At 40.3% G+C, this 24,079-nt stretch overlaps 1 protein-coding gene across 10 annotated transcripts; it reads left to right on the top strand.

The window, feature by feature from the left end:
• The first annotated feature begins 1,006 nt into the window (after positions 1-1,006).
• LOC113121702 (tRNA (cytosine(38)-C(5))-methyltransferase-like) lies at positions 1,007-23,095 on the top strand. Of its 10 annotated transcripts, none has more exons than XM_026292422.1 (11): positions 1,007-1,118; positions 16,632-16,741; positions 16,948-17,024; positions 17,361-17,432; positions 18,297-18,362; positions 20,368-20,437; positions 20,536-20,619; positions 20,907-21,232; positions 22,156-22,213; positions 22,331-22,460; positions 22,641-23,095. In XM_026292422.1, exons 1-11 carry the CDS (start codon positions 1,055-1,057, stop codon positions 22,739-22,741), a joined length of 1,158 nt encoding a protein of 385 aa, XP_026148207.1. In that variant the 5' UTR covers positions 1,007-1,054; the 3' UTR covers positions 22,742-23,095. The 10 variants fall into 10 exon arrangements, 7 of the variants coding, with proteins under 7 accessions (XP_026148207.1, XP_026148206.1, XP_026148205.1 ...); XM_026292421.2 differs by lacking the exon at positions 1,007-1,118 and adding an exon at positions 5,231-5,978; XM_026292420.2 differs by lacking the exon at positions 1,007-1,118 and adding an exon at positions 8,846-9,927.
• Positions 23,096-24,079: the final 984 nt, after the last annotated feature.

The raw sequence follows: 24,079 nt of genomic DNA on the forward strand, positions 1-24,079 counted from the left end.
TTACATGGGTTATTGTTTACCACATTAAGAAGGAGCAGGGAATAGAAAGGGACAGACAGGATGTGGGAACGGTTTGAAAGATAAAAGCTGTAAGTGCTAAATAAACAAATTGAAAATGAATTGCAAAAACAATGAATCTGCTTTTTGGCACAGTACAGCTCATATAGTCATGGATAAATACATAAGTTCACTGATTCACTTTCAATTTGCTGGAAAATAAAGAAAGGAGAAGAAGAAAAATAAGTCAAATTGTGTTCCTAGTACTATAATTTTATTATAACATGCTTTTATAATACTTTTATAATAAGCTTTCAAGTTCAATCTTCAAATGCCGAAATTACATTTAGAAAACAACCAAAACCTGAGGTGGTTATTTGGTGTGTGGGGACCTCCACTGGTACAAAACATGATTACAGTCCATCATGCCACAAGGTTATCTCTGAAGATTCCCACTCAACACACTCATGAATTACTTTTTGTTCTACATAAAATATAAAAACTATGAGAGAATCAAAGAAGCTGCTAGTTTTACAACATGAGCAAACTGTGCCTGTAACAGACTGTGGGGATGTTCTGCAGAAGTCCTACAAAACAGAGTCAACATGTCCAAAATGGACACAGCTAAATCAATCAGGACCAAACAGTATCTGGAAATATATTACTGAAATACATAATATTGTGAGAATAATAATGATAATTGTGCAGAGAATGAGAGCTCAACATTGTGGAGGATATAAAATGACAAATATTTTAAAGTTACATATTATATTAAGGTGTGAAGCTTCTAAGGAACAAAGAGAAAAAATGCAACTAGAAATAAGTTTTAAATTAATAGCTCATCTATAGAGCATATATTAGGAAGTAAAAAATATTAGATTTATTAAAGAAATGTGAGTGAGTGATAGAATTATAATTTTTCTTGGACTCAGTGATTGTCCATATTCCAGTCCAGCAGGTGGCGGTAGCGCACTCTAGCTGAATACCACTAGAAGAAGAAGAAGAAGAAGCAGAAGAAGAAGAAGAAGTAGCATAAACAGTGAGGTTGACATGTGTGATGGAGGCTCTGCGAGTGCTCGAGCTTTACAGTGGGATAGGAGGGATGCATTACGCTTTGAAAGGTGGGTTTGTCGTTGGTAGATACTGGACATGCATGTTTTATTTCTCTGGGTTTTCTAAGCTGTATGAAAACCCTTCCGATAGGTTGTTTTTCATTGGAGCCAACTAACATGCACATCAAAAATCACACCGGTGTTTCGGTTCAACCAGTTTCCTTGCTGGGCGGCGATTTCCTTCCCAGTATTCCCGTAGTGTGGCCCGAGAACAGCGTGGGTAGGAGTTTTAAACAAACCTGTACCCGGTTTAACTAGAGACCCTCAGCCGAGCGCGTCGGTGGTTGCTCGTGGTTACGCAGCCGTTGTGAAGTAGGAAGAGAACCAGTCGCTGTCATGGTGACGCACAAACGTCTGATCCCTGTAACGCCGGTGTCGTGCCAAAGTAGTTATCCCCGACAAGAATTGTATCCCCTGCCGCGGGAGCGCGCATTCATTCAGAATGAAGGTGGACCTGGGTTGTTAGGCTTGAATTTTAGCTAAGCTAACGAAAAAACAGTAACACTTGGATTCTTTAGTCATCGTATTGAATATAATTCTTTTTCTGCACGATGTTTTCTAATGTGTCTTTTAATTTGTTTATCTTTCTGTCGAAAGTTATTCTAGCCATTGTCAGTGTTATGTCAGGCTGTAGCCTATTTTACGTTTGTCGAGCTTCTCCAATGCACTGAGATTGTTAGGTCACTGTTTGGAAGCTTCATTCAAACACGTTGTGATCTGATATTTCTTTCAATACAATATACTGAATCAAATAGCCTGCACGTAAAACAGCTACAATAAAATCGAGTTCGACAGGAAGTGTAAACAAGCCTACAATAAACACATCATATTGTCAACAACAATTGTTTGTATAACCGACTTTTAATTGCAAAATAAATTGAGGTCTAGTTTTGGATACTGTTATGAATTACTCTGAATGATCACAACGATCATGTTATTGTATAATATGATGTTACAGGGGGATACAAATTATTTCAGTTGCAGTTTCCCACCTGAAATAAATTGTATCCCCCCTCCATGATGTCAAATGATACTCAAACATCCTGAATGTTATTCTTTACACATTTCTGATCATGCTTCATAACACTGGAGATTTTGGACAACTTTCCTTCACTATTCCTTCGCTAAAGTTACAGGGGGGATACAAATTATTTCAGATGCAGTTTCCCACCTGACATACAGTGGGTACGGAAAGTTATCAGACCCCTTTAAATTTTTCACTCTTTGTGCCATTGCAGCCATTTGCCAAAATCAAAAAAGTTCATTTTATTTCTCATTAATGTACACTCAGCACCCCATCTTGACAGAAAAAAACAGAAATGTAGAAATTTTTGCAAATTTATTAAAAAAGAAAAACTGAAATATCACATGGTCATAAGTATTCAGACCCTGTGCAGTGACACTCATATTTAACTCACATGCTGTCCATTTCTTCTGATCCTCCTTGAGATGGTTCTGCTCCTTCATTGGAGTCCAGCTGTGTTTAATTAAACTGATTGGACTTGATTAGGAAAGGCACACACCTGTCTATATAACTGCACAGGGTCGCACAGACCAACCTCAGCTGTGATGTTTTGTAGCTGCACTTCAAACGTATCCAGCACATACAGGACAGACAACAGCGCTGCAGTGAAACTCCACAGCTCACATATTTATATTATGTGCATAAGTGCAGGTACGTTGACTTTGGTCCTGCTCATAGTGTTTCACTGTGGACGAATAATCGTCAATGTTTACTGTCTTTACTGTTGTCACAGACGAACCGGCACAGTTTTACGCACGATGAGAGGATAGTCCACGTCCTGGTGCCTGCTGCTCCTTAGAAGGATGAACAGTCATATAGTCTGTTTTATCTGTATCCTAAATAATCGTATATATTTCATATTGTTGTAATTGATCGTATATTCTTCATCTTTTTATAAAGGATCTTTTTTTCCATATCGTTGTAATTGACCGTATATTCTGCATCTTTTTATAAAGGATCTTTTTTTTCATATCGTTGTAATTGATCGTATATTCTTCATCTTTTTGTAAAGGATCGTATATTTCATATGGTAGAACAGGAGGCTGTGAAAGTCATTGTGTCTGTCAATCGTAGATGGCGCTGGCAGCACATTTTGTTACGCTTCTCTGTTTCCATAGATCAGCATCAACCTGCCGGACACCACAGCATTTCTGAAGTCAACGCGTATATAAAAAAACAGCCTGTAAGGCTGCACGTATCGAAGATAGACGTAGAGGCGCATATTAAGAATATACGCTCTCCAGCTCAATACCACAGTTTGCATTTTTTTTTAAGTGAGGATGCAGCCAGTTACAGGACTTTTATACTTTAGGCTCTAGGGGAGGAGTTTATTTCCAGAGGACTGTCCAAACTTTTTTAAAAATACTTTGTGCTTACCTGCATGTGGTTACGCACATAGATTAAAAAAGAATATGTCGTGTGTAGTAGGCTAACGTACAGTACTTCACTGTGGACGAATAATCGTCAATGTTTCATCTTTACTGTTGTCACAGACGAACCGGCGCAGTTTTACGCACGGTGAGAGGATAGTCCACGTCCTGGTGCCTGCTGCTCCTTAGAAGGATGAACAGTCATATAGTCTGTTTTATCTGTATCCTAAATAATCGTATATATTTCATATTGTTGTAATTGATCGTATATTCTTCATCTTTTTATAAAGGATCTTTTTTTCATATCGTTGTAATTGCTCGTATATTCTTCATCTCTTTATAAAGGATCTTTTTTTCCATATCGTTGTAATTGATCGTATATTCAACTTTTTAGAAAGGATCTTTTTTTCATATCGTTGTAATTGATCGTATATTCTTCAACTTTTTATAAAGGATCTTTTTTTCCATATCGTTGTAATTGATCGTATATTCTTCATCTTTTTATAAAGGATCTTTTTTTCATATCGTTGTAATTGATCGTATATTCTTCATCTTTTTATAAAGGATCGTATATTTCATATGGTAGAACAGGAGGCTATAAAAGTCATTGTGTCTGTCAATCGTAGATGGCGCTGGCAGCACAGTTTGTTACGCTTCTCTGTTTCCATAGATCAGCATCAACCTGCCGGACACCACAGCATTTCTGATGTCAAGGTGTGTATAAAAAAACAGCCTGTAAGGCTGCACGTATCGTAGACTTACTTCAAAGTTACACAGCACATTCAGGAGAGACAGCAGCGTCCTGCGCAGTGCTGCAGGAAAACTTCTGATTCTGTCCATAGTTTGGATACGTCAAATACTGTTCAGTTTATCTTAGACAATATCAGTTAATACGGAGATTGGCCTTCACAAAGTGAAGGATGAACCCAGTTACAGGACTTTTTATACTCTAGTGAAGTTTTTTAAAAATATTTTGTGCTTACCTGCACGTACACACGTAAATATAAAAAAAAGAAAAAAAAAATAGTTTGACGTGAGTAGTAACGAGCCTGACGCCGCAGGTCTCTGTATTTTACTGTGCACGAATAATTGTTAATGTTCCGCCTCTACTGTTGTCAGAGACGAACCGGACTAGTTTTACGCACAAGGACTGCCAACGTCCCCGTGCCTGCTGCTCATGGCAGCTGATCCACATATTGGGTTTTAAGTATTTAGGCCATAAAAGCGGTGTCCTGACTGCTTGAACGCCGTGAAAAGGTTTCACGTGGGATGGCTTGTCTCATTGCCTATCACTATGATACGTTAACGCCGCCGCTACAGTGGGACGCCAACATACACACGTGTTGTGGTTCCTCGATGGTTCCTTTGCGTTTCGCTTTTGTTCGTATCTTGACAGTATCATCTCAGAGACACTGTGTATCCAAAGAGTTTTACTGTGACGCTGTGGCTGCAGACCTGCCGTAACTCGCACAGACCAACCTCAGCTGTGATGTTTTGTAGCTGCACTTCAAACGTATCCAGCACATACAGGACAGACAACAGCGCTGCAGTGAAACTCCACAGCTCACATATTTATATTATGTGCGTAAGTGCAGGTACGTTGACTTTGGTCCTGCTCATAGTGTTTCACTGTGGACGAATAATCGTCAATGTTTACTGTCTTTACTGTTGTCACAGACGAACCGGCACAGTTTTACGCACGATGAGAGGATAGTCCACGTCCTGGTGCCTGCTGCTCGGGGACGTGAAAATCAAACAGTCGTGTAGACTGTTTTATCTACATCCTAAATGATCATATGTTCTTCATCTCGTTGTGAATAATCGTGTACGTTTAATATCGTTGCATTTCGTACGTGACCATGTCATCTCAGACACACGTATTGTAGCTTTAAACGTATCCAGGACAGAGAGGAGTGTTGCAATGATAACGTTACTTCATAGCTCGCATGTTGATACACGTGTAGGTGCAGGTACGTTGATTTCGGTCCTGCTCAGCGTATTTTAGTGTGCACGAAAAGTGACTGTCTGACAGCTTGAAACATTGTTGTCGCTCTTTACAAAAACATTTTCCCCGGTGATCAGAACAGATCAGAGATAAACCCGACAGGTATTAAGACAACACAGACACCTTCACTGGCTCTTTATTGTCCGTCAAACCATCGTGCTGCCAAGTAAATACGGAAAAACTCAACTAAACGTGTGGTTTGTCAGGAATGAAAACAAGACAAAACTTGTATATTTTCCATAAACTTTTTATTGTGCATGGATCTTGACAGTATCATCTCAGAGACACTGTGTATCCAAAGAGTTTTACTGTGACGCTGTGGCTGCAGATCTGCCGTAATTCGCACAGACCAACCTCAGCTGTGATGTTTTGTAGCTGCACTTCAAACGTATCCAGCACATACAGGACAGACAACGGCGCTGCAGTGAAACTCCACAGCTCAAATATTTATATTATGTGCGTAAGTGCAGGTACGTTGACTTTGGTCCTGCTCATAGTGTTTCACTGTGCAGGAATAATCGTCCATTTTTCATCTTTACTGTTGTCACAGACGAACCGGCACAGTTTTACGCACAGTGAGAGGATTTTCCACGTCCTGGTGCCTGCTGCTCCTTAAAAGGATGAACAGTCATATAGTCTGTTTTATCTGTATCCTAAGTAATCGTATATATTTCATATCGTTGTAATTGATCGTATATTCTTCATCTTTTTGTACAGGATCGTATATTTCATATGGTAGAACAGGAGGCTGTGAAAGTCATTGTGTCTGTCAATCGTAGATGGCGCTGGCAGCACAGTTTGTTACGCTTCTCTGTTTCCATAGATCAGCATCAACCTGCCGGACACCACAGCATTTCTGAAGTCAACGCGTATATAAAAAAACAGCCTGTAAGGCTGCACGTATCGTAGACTTACTTCAAAGTTACACAGCACATTCAGGAGAGACAGCAGCGTCCTGCGCAGTGCTGCAGGAAAACTTCTGATTCTGTCCATAGTTTGGATACGTCAAATACTGTTCAGTTTATCTTAGACAATATCAGTTAATACGGAGATTGGCCTTCACAAAGTGAAGGATGAACCCAGTTACAGGACTTTTTATACTCTAGTGGAGTTTTTTAAAAATATTTTGTGCTTACCTGCATGTACACACGTAAAAATAATAATAAAAAAAAAAAATTAAAAAAAAAAAACTAGTTTGACGTGAGTAGTAACGAGCCTGACGCCGCAGGTCTCTGTATTTTACTGCGCACGAATAATTGTTAATGTTCCGCCTCTACTGTTGTCAGAGACGAACCGGACTAGTTTTACGCACAAGGACTGCCAACGTCCCCGTGCCTGCTGCTCATGGCAGCTGATCCACATATTGGGTTTTAAGTATTTAGGCCATAAAAGCGGTGTCCTGACTGCTTGAACGCCGTGAAAAGGTTTTCCGTGGGATGGCTTGTCTCATTGTCTGTCACTATGATATGTTAACGCCGCCGCTACAGTGGGACGCCAACATACGCACGTGTTGTGGTTCCTCGATGGTTCCTTTGCGTTTCGCTTTTGTTCGTATCTTGACAGTATCATCTGAGACACTGTGTATCCAAAGAGTTTTACTGTGACGCTGTGGCTGCAGACCTGCCGTAACTCGCACAGACCAACCTCAGCTGTGATGTTTTGTAGCTGCACTTCAAACGTATCCAGCACATACAGGACAGACAACAGCGCTGCAGTGAAACTCCACAGCTCACATATTTATATTATGTGCGTAAGTGCAGGTACGTTGACTTTGGTCCTGCTCATAGTGTTTCACTGTGGACGAATAATCGTCAATGTTTACTGTCTTTACTGTTGTCACAGACGAACCGGCACAGTTTTACGCACGGTGAGAGGATAGTCCACGTCCTGGTGCCTGCTGCTCGGGGACGTGAAAATCAAACAGTCGTGTAGACTGTTTTATCTACATCCTAAATGATCATATGTTCTTCATCTCGTTGTGAATAATCGTGTACGTTTAATATCGTTGCATTTCGTACGTGACCATGTCATCTCAGACACACGTATTGTAGCTTTAAACGTATCCAGGACAGAGAGGAGTGTTGCAATGATAACGTTACTTCATAGCTCGCATGTTGATACACGTGTAGGTGCAGGTACGTTGATTTCGGTCCTGCTCAGCGTATTTTAGTGTGCACGAAAAGTGACTGTCTGACAGCTTGAAACATTGTTGTCGCTCTTTACAAAAACATTTTCCCCGGTGATCAGAACAGATCAGAGATAAACCCGACAGGTATTAAGACAACACAGACACCTTCACTGGCTCTTTATTGTCCGTCAAACCATCGTGCTGCCAAGTAAATACGGAAAAACTCAACTAAACGTGTGGTTTGTCAGGAATGAAAACAAGACAAAACTTGTATATTTTCCATAAACTTTTTATTGTGCATGGATCTTGACAGTATCATCTCAGAGACACTGTGTATCCAAAGAGTTTTACTGTGACGCTGTGGCTGCAGATCTGCCGTAATTCGCACAGACCAACCTCAGCTGTGATGTTTTGTAGCTGCACTTCAAACGTATCCAGCACATACAGGACAGACAACAGCGCTGCAGTGAAACTCCACAGCTCACATATTTATATTATGTGCGTAAGTGCAGGTACGTTGACTTTGGTCCTGCTCATACTGTTTCACTGTGCAGGAATAATCGTCCATTTTTCATCTTTACTGTTGTCACAGACGAACCGGCACAGTTTTACGCACAGTGAGAGGATTTTCCACGTCCTGGTGCCTGCTGCTCCTTAAAAGGATGAACAGTCATATAGTCTGTTTTATCTGTATCCTAATTAATCGTATATATTTCATATCGTTGTAATTTATCGTATATTCGTCATCTTTTTGTACAGGATCGTTTTTTTCATATCGTTGTAATTGATCATATATTCTTCAACTTTTTGGAAAGGATCTTTTTTTCATATCGTTGTAATTGATCGTATATTCTTCAACTTTTTAGAAAGGATCTTTTTTTTCATATCGTTGTAATTGATCGTATATTCTTCAACTTTTTAGAAAGGATCTTTTTTTTCATATCGTTGTAATTGATCGTATATTCTTCAACTTTTTAGAAAGGATCTTTTTTTCATATCGTTGTATTTGATCGTATATTCTTCAACTTTTTAGAAAGGATCTTTTTTTTCATATCGTTGTAATTGATCGTATATTCTTCAACTTTTTAGAAAGGATCTTTTTTTTCATATCGTTGTAATTGATCGTATATTCTTCAACTTTTTAGAAAGGATCTTTTTTTTCATATCGTTGTAATTGATCGTATATTCTTCAACTTTTTAGAAAGGATCTTTTTTTTCATATCGTTGTAATTGATCGTATATTCTTCATCTTTTTGTACAGGATCGTATATTTCATATGGTAGAACAGGAGGCTGTGAAAGTCATTGTGTCTGTCAATCGTAGATGGCGCTGGCAGCACATTTTGTTACGCTTCTCTGTTTCCATAGATCAGCATCAACCTGCCGGACACCACAGCATTTCTGAAGTCAACGCGTATATAAAAAAACAGCCTGTAAGGCTGCACGTATCGTAGACTTACTTCAAAGTTACACAGCACATTCAGGAGAGACAGCAGCGTCCTGCGCAGTGCTGCAGTAAAACTTCTGATTCTGTCCATAGTTTGGATACGTCAAATACTGTTCAGTTTATCTTAGACAATATCAGTTAATACGGAGATTGGCCTTCACAAAGTGAAGGATGAACCCAGTTACAGGACTTTTTATACTCTAGTGAAGTTTTTTTAAAATATTTTGTGCTTACCTGCACGTACACACGAAAATATAAAAAAAAGGGGAAAAAAAATAGTTTGAAGTGAGTAGTAACGAGCCTGACGCCGCAGGTCTCTGTATTTTACTGTGCACGAATAATTGTTAATGTTCCGCCTCTACTGTTGTCAGAGACGAACCGGACTAGTTTTACGCACAAGGACTGCCAACGTCCCCGTGCCTGCTGCTCATGGCAGCTGATCCACATATTGGGTTTTAAGTATTTAGGCCATAAAAGCGGTGTCCTGACTGCTTGAACGCCGTGAAAAGTTTTTCCGTGGGATGGCTTGTCTCATTGTCTGTCACTATGATATGTTAACGCCGCCGCTACAGTGGGACGCCAACATACGCACGTTTTGTGGTTCCTCGATGGCTCCTTTGCGTTTCGCTTTTGTTCGTATCTTGACAGTATCATCTGAGACACTGTGTATCCAAAGAGTTTTACTGTGACGCTGTGGCTGCAGACCTGCCGTAACTCGCACAGACCAACCTCAGCTGTGATGTTTTGTAGCTGCACTTCAAACGTATCCAGCACATACAGGACAGACAACAGCGCTGCAGTGAAACTCCACAGCTCAAATATTTATATTATGTGCGTAAGTGCAGGTACGTTGACTTTGGTCCTGCTCATAGTGTTTCACTGTGGACGAATAATCGTCAATGTTTACTGTCTTTACTGTTGTCACAGACGAACCGGCACAGTTTTACGCACGGTGAGAGGATAGTCCACGTCCTGGTGCCTGCTGCTCGGGGACGTGAAAATCAAACAGTCGTGTAGACTGTTTTATCTACATCCTAAATGATCATATGTTCTTCATCTCGTTGTGAATAATCGTGTACGTTTAATATCGTTGCATTTCGTACGTGACCATGTCATCTCAGACACACGTATTGTAGCTTTAAACGTATCCAGGACAGAGAGGAGTGTTGCAACGATAACGTTACTTCATAGCTCGCATGTTGATACACGTGTAGGTGCAGGTACGTTGATTTCGGTCCTGCTCCGCGTATTATCGTTGTAATTGACCGTATATTCTTCATCTTTTTATAAAGGATCTTTTTTTCCATATCGTTGTAATTGATCGTATATTCTCCATCTTTTTATAAAGGATCTTTTTTTTTCATATCGTTGTAATTGATCGCATATTCTCCATCTTTTTATGAAGGATATTTTTTTCCATATCGTTGTAATTGATCGTATATTCTCCATCTTTTTATGAAGGATCTTTTTTTCCATATCGTTGTAATTGATCGTATATTCTCCATCTTTTTATAAAGGATCTTTTTTTCCATATCGTTGTAATTGATCGTATATTCTTCATCTTTTTATAAAGGATCTTTTTTTCCATATCGTTGTAATTGATCGTGTATTCTCCATCTTTTTATAAAGGATCTTTTTTTTTCATATCGTTGTAATTGATCGGATATTCTCCATCTTTTTATAAAGGATCGTATATTTCATATGGTAGAACAGGAGGCTGTGAAAGTCATTGTGTCTGTCAATCGTAGATGGCGCTGGCATTACAGCTTGTTACGCTTCTCTGTTTCCATAGATCAGCATCAACCTGCCGGACACCACAGCATTTCTGAAGTCAACGCGTATATAAAAAAACAGCCTGTAAGGCTGCACGTATCGTAGACTTACTTCAAAGTTACACAGCACATTCAGGAGAGACAGCAGCGTCCTGCGCAGTGCTGCAGGAAAACTTCTGATTCTGTCCATAGTTTGGATACGTCAAATACTGTTCAGTTTATCTTAGACAATATCAGTTAATACGGAGATTGGCCTTCACAAAGTGAAGGATGAACCCAGTTACAGGACTTTTTATACTCTAGTGAAGTTTTTTTTAAATATTTTGTGCTTACCTGCACGTACACACGTAAATATAAAAAAAAGGGGAAAAAAAATAGTTTGACGTGAGTAGTAACGAGCCTGACGCCGCAGGTCTCTGTATTTTACTGTGCACGAATAATTGTTAATGTTCCGCCTCTACTGTTGTCAGAGACGAACCGGACTAGTTTTACGCACAAGGACTGCCAACGTCCCCGTGCCTGCTGCTCATGGCAGCTGATCCACATATTGGGTTTTAAGTATTTAGGCCATAAAAGCGGTGTCCTGACTGCTTGAACGCCGTGAAAAGTTTTTCCGTGGGATGGCTTGTCTCATTGTCTGTCACTATGATATGTTAACGCCGCCGCTACAGTGGGACGCCAACATACGCACGTTTTGTGGTTCCTCGATGGCTCCTTTGCGTTTCGCTTTTGTTCGTATCTTGACAGTATCATCTGAGACACTGTGTATCCAAAGAGTTTTACTGTGACGCTGTGGCTGCAGACCTGCCGTAACTCGCACAGACCAACCTCAGCTGTGATGTTTTGTAGCTGCACTTCAAACGTATCCAGCACATACAGGACAGACAACAGCGCTGCAGTGAAACTCCACAGCTCACATATTTATATTATGTGCGTAAGTGCAGGTACGTTGACTTTGGTCCTGCTCATAGTGTTTCACTGTGGACGAATAATCGTCAATGTTTACTGTCTTTACTGTTGTCACAGACGAACCGGCACAGTTTTACGCACGGTGAGAGGATAGTCCACGTCCTGGTGCCTGCTGCTCGGGGACGTGAAAATCAAACAGTCGTGTAGACTGTTTTATCTACATCCTAAATGATCATATGTTCTTCATCTCGTTGTGAATAATCGTGTACGTTTAATATCGTTGCATTTCGTACGTGACCATGTCATCTCAGACACACGTATTGTAGCTTTAAACGTATCCAGGACAGAGAGGAGTGTTGCAACGATAACGTTACTTCATAGCTCGCATGTTGATACACGTGTAGGTGCAGGTACGTTGATTTCGGTCCTGCTCCGCGTATTATCGTTGTAATTGACCGTATATTCTTCATCTTTTTATAAAGGATCTTTTTTTCCATATCGTTGTAATTGATCGTATATTCTCCATCTTTTTATGAAGGATATTTTTTTTCATATCGTTGTAATTGATCGTATATTCTCCATCTTTTTATAAAGGATCTTTTTTTCCATATCGTTGTAATTGATCGTATATTCTCCATCTTTTTATAAAGGATCTTTTTTTCCATATCGTTGTAATTGATCGTATATTCTCCATCTTTTTATAAAGGATCTTTTTTTCCATATCGTTGTAATTGATCGAATATTCTCTATCTTTTTATGAAGGATATTTTTTTTCATATCGTTGTAATTGATCGGATATTCTCCATCTTTTTATAAAGGATCGTATATTTCATATGGTAGAACAGGAGGCTGTGAAAGTCATTGTGTCTGTCAATCGTAGATGGCGCTGGCAGCACAGTTTGTTACGCTTCTCTGTTTCCATAGATCAGCATCAACCTGCCGGACACCACAGCATTTCTGAAGTCAACGCGTATATAAAAAAACAGCCTGTAAGGCTGCACGTATCGTAGACTTACTTCAAAGTTACACAGCACATTCAGGAGAGACAGCAGCGTCCTGCGCAGTGCTGCAGGAAAACTTCTGATTCTGTCCATAGTTTGGATACGTCAAATACTGTTCAGTTTATCTTAGACAATATCAGTTAATACGGAGATTGGCCTTCACAAAGTGAAGGATGAACCCAGTTACAGTTATACTCTAGTGAAGTTTTTTAAAAATATTTTGTGCTTACCTGCACGTACACACGTAAATATAAAAAAAGAAAAAAAAAACTAGTTTGACGTGAGTAGTAACGAGCCTGACGCCGCAGGTCTCTGTATTTTACTGTGCACGAATAATTGTTAATGTTCCGCCTCTACTGTTGTCAGAGACGAACCGGACTAGTTTTACGCACAAGGACTGCCAACGTCCCCGTGCCTGCTGCTCATGGCAGCTGATCCACATATTGGGTTTTAAGTATTTAGGCCATAAAAGCGGTGTCCTGACTGCTTGAACGCCGTGAAAAGGTTTTCCGTGGGATGGCTTGTCTCATTGTCTGTCACTATGATACGTTAACGCCGCCGCTACAGTGGGACGCCAACATACGCACGTGTTGTGGTTCCTCGATGGTTCCTTTGCGTTTCGCTTTTGTTCGTATCTTGACAGTATCTCAGAGACACTGTGTGTCCAAAGAGTTTTACTGTGACGCTGTGGCTGCAGACCTGCCGTAACTCGCACAGACCAACCTCAGCTGTGATGTTTTGTAGCTGCACTTCAAACGTATCCAGCACATACAGGACAGACAACAGCGCTGCAGTGAAACTCCACAGCTCACATATTTATATTATGTGCGTAAGTGCAGGTACGTTGACTTTGGTCCTGCTCCGCGTATTATCGTTGTAATTGACCGTATATTCTTCATCTTTTTATAAAGGATCTTTTTTTCCATATCGTTGTAATTGACCGTATATTCTTCATCTTTTTATAAAGGATCCTTTTTTTCCATATCGTTGTAATTGACCGTATATTCTTCATCTTTTTATAAAGGATCTTTTTTTCATATCGTTGTAATTGATCGTATATTCTTCATCTTTTTGTACAGGATCGTATATTTCATATGGTAGAACAGGAGGCTGTGAAAGTCATTGTGTCTGTCAATCGTAGATGGCGCTGGCAGCACAGTTTGTTACGCTTCTCTGTTTCCATAGATCAGTATCAACCTGCCGGACACCACAGCATTTCTGAAGTCAACGCGTATATAAAAAAACAGCCTGTAAGGCTGCACGTATCGAAGATAGACGTAGAGGCGCATATTAACAGTAGACGCAGTCCAGCGCAGTGCCACAGTTAAACTTCTGTCCATTTTTTCTATGTGAGGATGCAGCCAGTTACAGGACTTTTATAGTCCCTAGGGGAGGAGTTAATACTTTGTGCTGAGAGGAGTGGCGTTTATTCCACACCTGGCCTGACGTGGCTACCAAAGGCAAGCGACCGATCATAATCACTCACTTTGCTCTGTCCTGGTCCAACACTCGAGCCATTTCCAATGTATTTGCTGTGAAGACCAGAGGACAGAGCTCATTATTAGTTAGGTCTGACAACACTATAGATGAAAAATACATTATTACATTGGTGCAATACGTGACTGGTAACGAGCAGCAGGCACCGGGACACTGTTAGTCCTTTGTCATTGTGCGTAAAACTGCGCCGGTTCGTCTCTGACAGAGAGGAAACATTGATTTTTCAAGCACAGTTCATGGTGGTGCGCTAACGCCGCCGCTACGCTTTGACGCCAACAGACACCAATATTATTTCTGTAACAGACTATCCTACCATCCTTAAGATGAGCGTTATATCAGCCAGTAACTTGGCTGATATAATGTAATTCTGTGTATAATTCTAGACATAAAGAATGAAGATGCTTAAGAAACACTAAAACATTAAATATAATTCAGCAGGTTTCACACGTCTTTTAAATTCAAGTTTCCAGTCAAATATTCAAGTTTTGCTCATTTCATTAGCTTTTTTAGGACAATATATAAGTGCAGAGTGTATCAGAGGGTTATGCAGAGTTACAGTGAAAATTCTTTTTTAAATACACAATTAATCTTACTGATCTACACATCTGTTTACAAACCACTGGGACAATGACCCAGAGCTGCATTTATCTGGAAATATTTGCCAGGAGCAGTAACTTTGCACCCACAGTCTGGAAATATGAAAACAGAGTTGATCGGTTCTCCCTTTCAGACGTGCTGTCTCTTCTGTCACAGTTTTCTAACCACAGTTTCACATAAATGAGCAGACACTTTGTCTTTAAGAAAAGGATTAACCTGTCCTTCATTTGAGATTGTCACATGAGTTTTGGCACCTGGTGTTTCAATATTTCTGAAAAGTTGAGTATCCAATGGTCTGCATCCAGTTTAACATCACTACAGCCATCATCCCTGATGTTGGGAATAATCTCCAACTAGTTGCTGAATGTATGACAGTATTGGCTATAAGGTTCAAGTGATTGTTCCTTCAATGTTAATCAGGAAATTGAATTTCTGGAACATTTGTTTCTAGGGTCAGCACAATGTTGACAGAAAGTTGGTCAAGCTCACTATTTAACATCATCTCATCGCATATGTACCCCTGTTATCATGGGACCAAGATCATCTCATCACATATGTACCCCTGTTATCATGGGACCAAGATCATCTCATCACATATGTACCCCTGTTATCATGGGACCAAGATCATCTCATCACATATGTACCCCTGTTATCATGGGACCAAGATCATCTCATCGCATATGTACCCCTGTTATCATGGGACCAAGATCATCTCATCGCATATGTACCCCTGTTATCATGGGACCAAGATCATCTCATCACATATGTACCCCTGTTATCATGGGACCAAGATCATCTCATCACATATGTACCCCTGTTATCATGGGACCAAGATCATCTCATCGCATATGTACCCCTGTTATCATGGGACCAAGATCATCTCATCGCATATTTACCCCTGTTATCATGGGACCAAGATCATCTCATCGCATATGTACCCCTGTTATCATGGGACCAAGATCATCTCATCACATATGTACCCCTGTTATCATGGGACCAAGATCATCTCATCACATATGTACCCCTGTTATCATGGGACCAAGATCATCTCATCGCATATGTACCCCTGTTATCATGGGACCAAGATCATCTCATCACATATGTACCCCTGTTATCATGGGACCAAGATCATCTCATCACATATGTACCCCTGTTATCATGGGACCAAGATCATCTCATCACATATGTACCCCTGTTATCATGGGACCAAGATCATCTCATCGCATATGTACCCCTGTTATCATGGGACCAAGATCATCTCATCGCATATTTACCCCTGTTATCATGGGACCAAGATCATCTCATCGCATATGTACCCCTGTTATCATGGGACCAAGATCATCTCATCGCATATGTACCCCTGTTATCATGGGACCAAGATCATCTCATCGCATATGTACCCCTGTTATCATGGGACCAAGATCATCTCATCACATATGTACCCCTGTTATCATGGGACCAAAACTTCATAGTAGATTCAGTAAAAACCGCTGAGTGATCTCTATGAGGAACCACTGATGAAGGCACCACGATGCAGATCAAAGTCCTGAAATATATCATGTTCGTAGACCTTTTCTGTAATTGGAGTGTTTTTCTAGTATTGATTTACTAACATAAATAAATGGGACAGTCAAGGAAACTCTTAGGAGTGACAAAATACAGCTTTATTTGAAGTTTTCTGGAAAGATCAACATCCAATGCAATGAAGTACTAGTTGAATCTTTAGAAAATCTTCATCTGTCTCTAATCTGTTTTTCTTGTTTCTTCCACCAGAGAGTGGCATACCTGCCCAGGTAGTGGCCGCCATCGACATAAACACCACAGCCAACCAGGTGTATAGGCACAATTTCCCTGACACCCCCCTCTGGAACAAGACCATTGAGGTGGGTGACAGTGGTGGGTTTAGGTACAACTTCATGCATTTTCAACAGAAACAGTGATTCATCTCTGTTCAGCTCAGTTAGTGGACTGTATGACAAGTGAAATGGCCGACATAATTGAAATACACACAGGGGTGATAATCCCCAAATTTTATCTTTGCAATGCTATAATTTTAAAAAATCAAATTTTTATCTATTGTTTTTTTTAGGGCATAAGCCTTGATGACTTCAACAAATTGTCTTTTGACATGATTTTGATGAGCCCTCCTTGCCAGCCTTTCACAAGGTAGGTCTTATGTATTGTAAGCATTGTGTTTTAGTGAAGTGTAGACCCTCAGTCAGACAAACCTATTTCTGTGGAGTGTTTCTGTTTATTCTTTGTTGATATGCTGTAGCCTATGTTCTATCCATGTGATTTACCGTCCAAAAGTGATGAATGAAAGTTGACCATTTTTTTGTGTCCACGTTTCCTATTGACTGGTTCAATTATAGACACTTTCCTGCCAAATGCAAGTCTGAATAAAAAGAGAAATATGAACCTGATGGTGAAAATCAGATGATGACCAAAGTTATTAGGATTCAATTTGTCATTTAAAGTTGTTTTTTGTTTCTCTCTGTGCAGGATGGGACGTCAGGGTGACGTCCAGGACCCCAGAACCAAGAGCTTCCTCTACATCCTCGATCTTCTGCCAAGGTCCAGGTCTTAAATCTACAGATTTTGCTTTTTATTGCTGTCTTGTCAGCCTGAATGTAAGAAACTTTGTAAAAAACACTTTTTTCACAAATTATCTTTGTTGATCACAATCACATAACTTTTCTTCCCTGCTCTTCACTGGGTCACTAAAATAATTGTCAGTATCAACTGTTAAGTTTTACAAAGTAATTAGTTTATTCATTTCAATGCAGTACTTTAATGGTTATTGTCCAGTATGAAGGAAAACTGACTTGTCCACATGGGCTAGTGGTCTACATGCATTTTGGCTGCAAGGGCACCAGTTTAAATCCAGATGGGTGTTTTATGTTTTGTTAAATGTTTTCACATAAGGTGACTCTTGCTTAAAAAACTGCTCAGTCCACATATTGTAGCATTTTCTACCTGGTCAGTCTCAGCTTTACTGAGCTGAATTGTTGGCCAAGCCTTTGTTTTACATCAGCTGTCATACAGGTGTCAGTAGAGAGCACAGTTTGTAACACAATGCAAAGGTTTAAAGTAATTCTTTTCTTGGCATCCACCTAATCTTTACTCCAACTATCCCCCTCTCAAACCTTCTTTTGCTTCTGATGCTGCTGCTACAGCAACAAATGGAAACATTTGGATTTTTGTTCAAAAAGTACTTCAGTTTCTGTTTTGTTCTGTTTTGCTGATCACAAGTCAGTGATCTCTCCAGACACATTATTATAATGTGTTCTATAGTGAACATTAATGCACTGTGGAAGTGGGACAGCTATGAGATGTGATTTTTGGCATGACTTTAGAAATGGCTGGATATGTTACAAGTATGATTTCTGTTAATAAACCGTCTCTTTCTTTCTTCCCACTTTGCATATCTGTGGCCAGGCTGAGCAGGCTGCCCCCCTTCATCTTACTAGAGAATGTGAAAGGCTTTGAGACCTCCTCTGCCAGGTAATGATGGAGACAGCAAGGGTGTATCGAAAGACCTAAATGGTCATCATGTCAGCATGCAGTTCTTTGCTGACACTTGAGATCAAGTTTTACTCATTCAGTTTCTGGGGTTCTCAGACATACAGTGGGTATGGAAAGTATTCAGACCCCTTTAAATTTTTCACTCTTTGTGTCATTGCAGCCATTTGCCAAAATCAAAAAAGTTCATTTTATTTCTCATTAATGTACACTCAGCCCCCCATCTTGATAGAAAAAAACAGAAATGTAGAAATTTTGGCAAATTCATTAAAAAAGAAAAACTGAAATATCACATGGTCATAAGTATTCAGACCCTTTGCAGTTTCACTCATATTTAACTCACATGCTGTCCATTTCTTCTGATCCTCCTTGAGATGGTTCTGCTCCTTCATTGGAGTCCAGCAGTGTTTAATTAAACTGATTGGACTTGATTAGGAAAGGCACACACCTGTCTATATAAGACCTTACATCTCACAGTGCATGTCAGAGCAAATGAGAATCATGAGGTCGAAGGAACTGCCCAAGGAGCTCAGAGACAGAACTGTGGCAAGGCACAGATCTGGCCAAGGTTACAAAAGAATTTCTGCAGCACTCAAGGTTCCTAAGAGCACAGTGGCCTCCATAATCCTCAAATGGAAAAAGTTTGGGACGACCAGAACTCTTCCTAGACCTGGCCGTCCAGCCAAACTGAGCAATCGTGGGAGAAGAGCCTTGGTGAGAGAGGTAAAGAAGAACCCAAAGATCACTGTGGCTGAGCTCCAGAGATGCAGTAGGGAGATGGGAGAAAGTTCCACAAAGTCAACTATCACTGCAGCCCTCCACCAGTCGGGGCTTTATGGCAGAGTGGCCCGACAGAAGCCTCTCCTCGGTGCAAGACACATGAAAGCCCGCATAGAGTTTGCCAAAAAACACATGAAGGACTCCCAGGCTATGAGAAATAAGATTCTCTGGTCTGATGAGACCAAGACTGAACTTTTTGGAGTTAATTCTAAGCGGTATGTGTGGAGAAAACCAAGCACTGCTCATCACCTGCCCAATATAATCCCTACAGTGAAACATGGTGGTGGGAGCATCATGTTGTGGGGGTCGTTTTTCAGCTGCAGGGACAGGACAACTGGTTGCAATGGAAGGAAAGATGAATGCAGCCAAGTACAGAGATATCCTGGAAGAAAACCTCTTCCTGAGTGCTCAGGACCTCAGACTGGGCCGAAGGTTCACCTTTCAACAGGACAATGACCCTAAGCACACAGCTAAAATAACAAAGGAGTGGCTTCGGAACAACTCTGTGACTTGACTGGCCCAGCCAGAGCCCTGACCTAAACCCAATTGAGCATCTCTGGAGAGACCTGAAAATGGCTGTTCACCAACGTTCACTATCCAACCTGACAGAACTGGAGAGGATCTGCAAGGAAGAATGGCAGAGGATCCCCAAATCCAGGTGTGAAACACTTGTTGCATCATTCCCAAGAAGACTCATGGCTGTACTAGCGCAAAAGGGTGCTTCTACTCAATACTGAGCACAGGGTCTGAATACTTATGACCATGTGATATTTCAGTTTTTCTTTTTTAATAAATTTAAAAAAATTAAATTTCTACATTTCTGGTTTTTTCTGTCAAGATGGGGTGCTGAGTGTACATTGAGAAATAAAATGAACTTTTTTGATTTTGGCAAATGGCTGCAATGACACAAAGAGTGAAAAATTTAAAGGGGTCTGAATACTTTCCGTACCCACTGTATATACATATGAAAAGCAAGTGCATTATGCAGCACTGAGAACCTGATATAGTTGGCTCTTCTCTTTCTCTCTGTTGAGAACTGAAATAAAGATTTGATTTCAGTGGTTTTGACAGCTTCAGTTGCTGTTACTGTCCTGCACCAGGTCATTTTGTGACCTCCAAGGGCCTCATCAGGACTGACTAGTGCTGATCTACTTATCATTTTTATATATAATGTTACTTTACATTTCATTTGATCTGCCCTCTACAGGGACCTTATGGTGCAAACACTGAAGGATTGTGGATACACTTTCGAGGAGATCATGGTCTCACCCACAAGTGTAAGAAACATTCAGTGTGTGACATCTGTAGTATGGAACTTACAATAAGTAACTTACCAAGATATGTTTTACCCCCTTACATTTATCCATTCCTCCAGGTTGGGATCCCAAATTCAAGACTGCGATATTACCTGCTTGCTAAGATTTCCCCAGAAAATGTTGGCATCCAGACCAGTTCAGAGGTGAACCTTGCTGACAGTGATCGTCATGTCAGGACATGTATCAAAGAAACATTGTGATCTCTTCCACTGTCAACCACACCTGCATTTCAGGGTCTAGTTGTTACATTCGGCCATGTATATAAGTAATGGAAAAATAGCAACATGAATAGCATTGTGTATTTTACTGTAGAAATGGTGCATTAGTCACAAATACTGAGAAAAGAAGGCAGAAAACAAAATGTAATAAGTGAGAATAACTGGTGGAGACCAGGTTTATAAGTATATAAGGCCTTTGTATGTAATCTTAGGTTTTAGGTGCCTTCTCACGTCATGGTGAGAGTGACTCCTCTGAACAGCCCAGCGTTATGGCCCCTACAAACCCAGGTACCTGCCAGCCAGAAGAGGAAATTCAGAGGGGACACATCCTATATAAGCTTGAGACAACAACGGATGCCCAGAGGAAAGAGAATCAAAACAATGATTTGTCTGTCAGGCAGATCCAAGACTACCTGGAACCACAGTCAGAAATAAACATGGAACTCTATCTCCTTCCTCCCAAAACGCTGCTGCGATACGCACTCCTCATGGACATTGTCCAGCCCACATGCAGACGGTCTACCTGCTTTACCAAAGGGTAGGTACAATAACTGTCTTCGTCTTAGTTTTACCATCTTCACTTGTATCATTATTATTGCCTGAACAGTTTCTTTACTGCTTGAGCACATCATTCAGAATATTTGTCAGACTATAAGTCGCACCTGAATATTAGGCACTTTTAGCAAAGACAAGCTCGATGAACGGAAAAAAACATAAAATAACATTTCTGATTATACTAATTATAAAAAATTAGCCTATGAAGAATGTAGACTGGGCATAAAATCAAGCACAAGTGCATTATGAAATTCATTCATCTGTATCAAGTAACATTAAACAACTGCGCCAGCATCAGGGGAGAAGGTGAAGCAGCGTCTCCTCCTCCTCTCTCAGGTTGTCTGAGTGACAACACTCACTCCAGACTTTGTTTCAGCTGCAGACTTTATTACCTGCATTTTGAAGTCTGCAGTATAGCTCTTTCTTTGGGCAGCATTTTCACTTGTGTTACACTAGGAGTTAAATAAGCCTTTTTACTTTTTCAGTGGTCCAGTATTATATCCACTTGAGTCAAGACTGGCATCTAATGCTAGTGACTACTTGAAAAAATAACAGTAAATTAACACATATAAGTCGCAGGACAAGCCAGAGTGAAATATCCCAAAACTGCCCTGGTCATTATGTATATTAGTTATTCAGTGTGGTAAACACATGTGGTAGACACATGAAACCCACATGAAACAGCAAAACTGTTTGACCGATTTTTAAAAATCAGTTGCTCTTTGTTATTTGTCTCATTAGTGTAAAACTCTTAAAACAGGTCTAACCCTAATCTGAACATCCCAAGAGTGTAAATGGGGGATTTGATGGTTGATAGTGTTCCTCATTGCTAATGTTTCTCTGTGTAGTTGGCTCAGTGTTAAAATGAACCCTTTGTAATGCTGTATTGATGTGTTGTTTCCATAGCTATGGACGGTACGTGGAGGGAACTGGCTCAGTACTGCAGTGCTCCGAGGAAACAGAGGTAAGTTTAACAGAATTGTTAAATGAACCCATCCCAGCTCACCTTGATCAGTTCCTGTTGAGCATTACATTTTTAAGTGTGTGTGTGTTGAAGGCTGTTGCTCTGTCTGCTGTGCAGATGCAGAGTGTGTTTAGAGGTCTGGATCAGCACTCTGAAGAAGACAAACTCCAGCGGCTGTTGAAACTGAAGCTCCGTTATTTTACACCAAGAGAAGTTGCCAACCTCATGGGATTCCCTCAAAGCTTCTGTAAGTCAAAAACATGTGAGCCTGTTACAATAAAGGCTGGTGATTTTCTGTGTTTCTCAGTGTTAGCAAATCCCATGACAAAGCTATAAAGAAAATGTAGCTTTGTCTTGTCCTGTTACCACACTGTTGCTGTTACTAGTGTTATTTCATTAAAAAAAAATCATTTTATGTATTTTCCAGCATTTCCAGCACAGGTTCCCACAAAGCAGCAGTACAAAGTCCTAGGGAACAGCCTTAATGTTGTGGTGGTGGCCAAACTCCTACGACAGCTGGTCTCATAGCACTTGGGGCAGAATTTGTCATTTGTCATTGTGGATTACATTACTTTCTCTCTGGACAATTGTCATGTTTGAAGATGTATAGTCTAGTCTTTGTTACATAGTGGCATCTCTTACATGTACAGTACTTGTCTATTTTGCCTGAACATGAATAAGTTCTTTTTTCTATTATAACAATAATAGATTTTTCTAATAATGGAAACAAGCTTCAATAAGCTTTAAAACACATTGTTTTACAGGTCAACTGATTCTTGACTGATCAGTTTTCTCAAGTTTAATCTTATTCAACAGCATCTAGCACCACTGGTTTGGTGGGCGTTATCCAAAACTAGTATTCTATTCATCAAAGTTTATCTGCCACTTACAGTGAAATGTGCCATGATAATAGGATTTTGTATTTATAATTGAAACTATTTGAGTATATTGCATTTTAATTTATGCCTCAGTTAATTAATTCATTCTGCATATTGTTTTCATGCTGTGTCTTTTCTGAATTACATCATGAAATAAACCATGAAGACTAAAATCTTTAAAGTCGTGTGGTTTGTCAGGAATGAAAACAAGACAAAACTTGTAAATTTTCCACAAACTTTTTATTGTGCATGGATCTTGACAGTATCATCTCAGAGACACTTTGTATCGAAAGAGTTTTACTGTGACGCCTGTTACAAGGGGCAGATCTGCCGTAACTCGCACAGACCAACTTCAGATGTGATGTGATGAATAATCGCCAATGTTTCATCTTTACTGTTGTCACAGACGAACCGGCACAGTTTTACGCACGGTGAGAGGATAGTCCACGTCCTGGTGCCTGCTGCTCGGGGACGTGAAAATCAAACAATCGCGTAGACTGTTTTATCTATATCCTAAATGATCATATGTATTTGACATTGTAATTGGTCGTATATGCTTAATCTTTTTATAAAGGATCGTATATTTCATATCGTAGAACAGTGACAGGAGGCTGTGAAAGTCATTTTGTGTCAATCGTAGATGGCGCTGGCAGCACAGTTTGTTACGCTTATCTGTTTCCATAGATCAGCATCAACCTGCCGGACACCACAGCATTTCTGAAATCAACATAATTGTTAATGTTCCGTCTATATTGTTGTCAGAGACGAACCGGACTAGTTTTACGCACAAGGACTGCCAACGTCCCCGTGCCTGCCGCTCATGGCAGCTGATCCACATATTGGGTTTTAAGTATTTAGGCCATAAAAGCGGTGTCCTGACTGCTTGAACGCCGTGAAAAGGTTTCACGTGGGATGGCTTGTCTCATTGCCTATCACTATGATACGTTAACGCCGCCGCTACAGTGGGACGCCAACATACACACGTGTT

Source organism: Mastacembelus armatus, chromosome 20, assembly GCF_900324485.2.
Source record: "Mastacembelus armatus chromosome 20, fMasArm1.2, whole genome shotgun sequence".
NCBI lineage: Eukaryota > Metazoa > Chordata > Actinopteri > Synbranchiformes > Mastacembelidae > Mastacembelus > Mastacembelus armatus.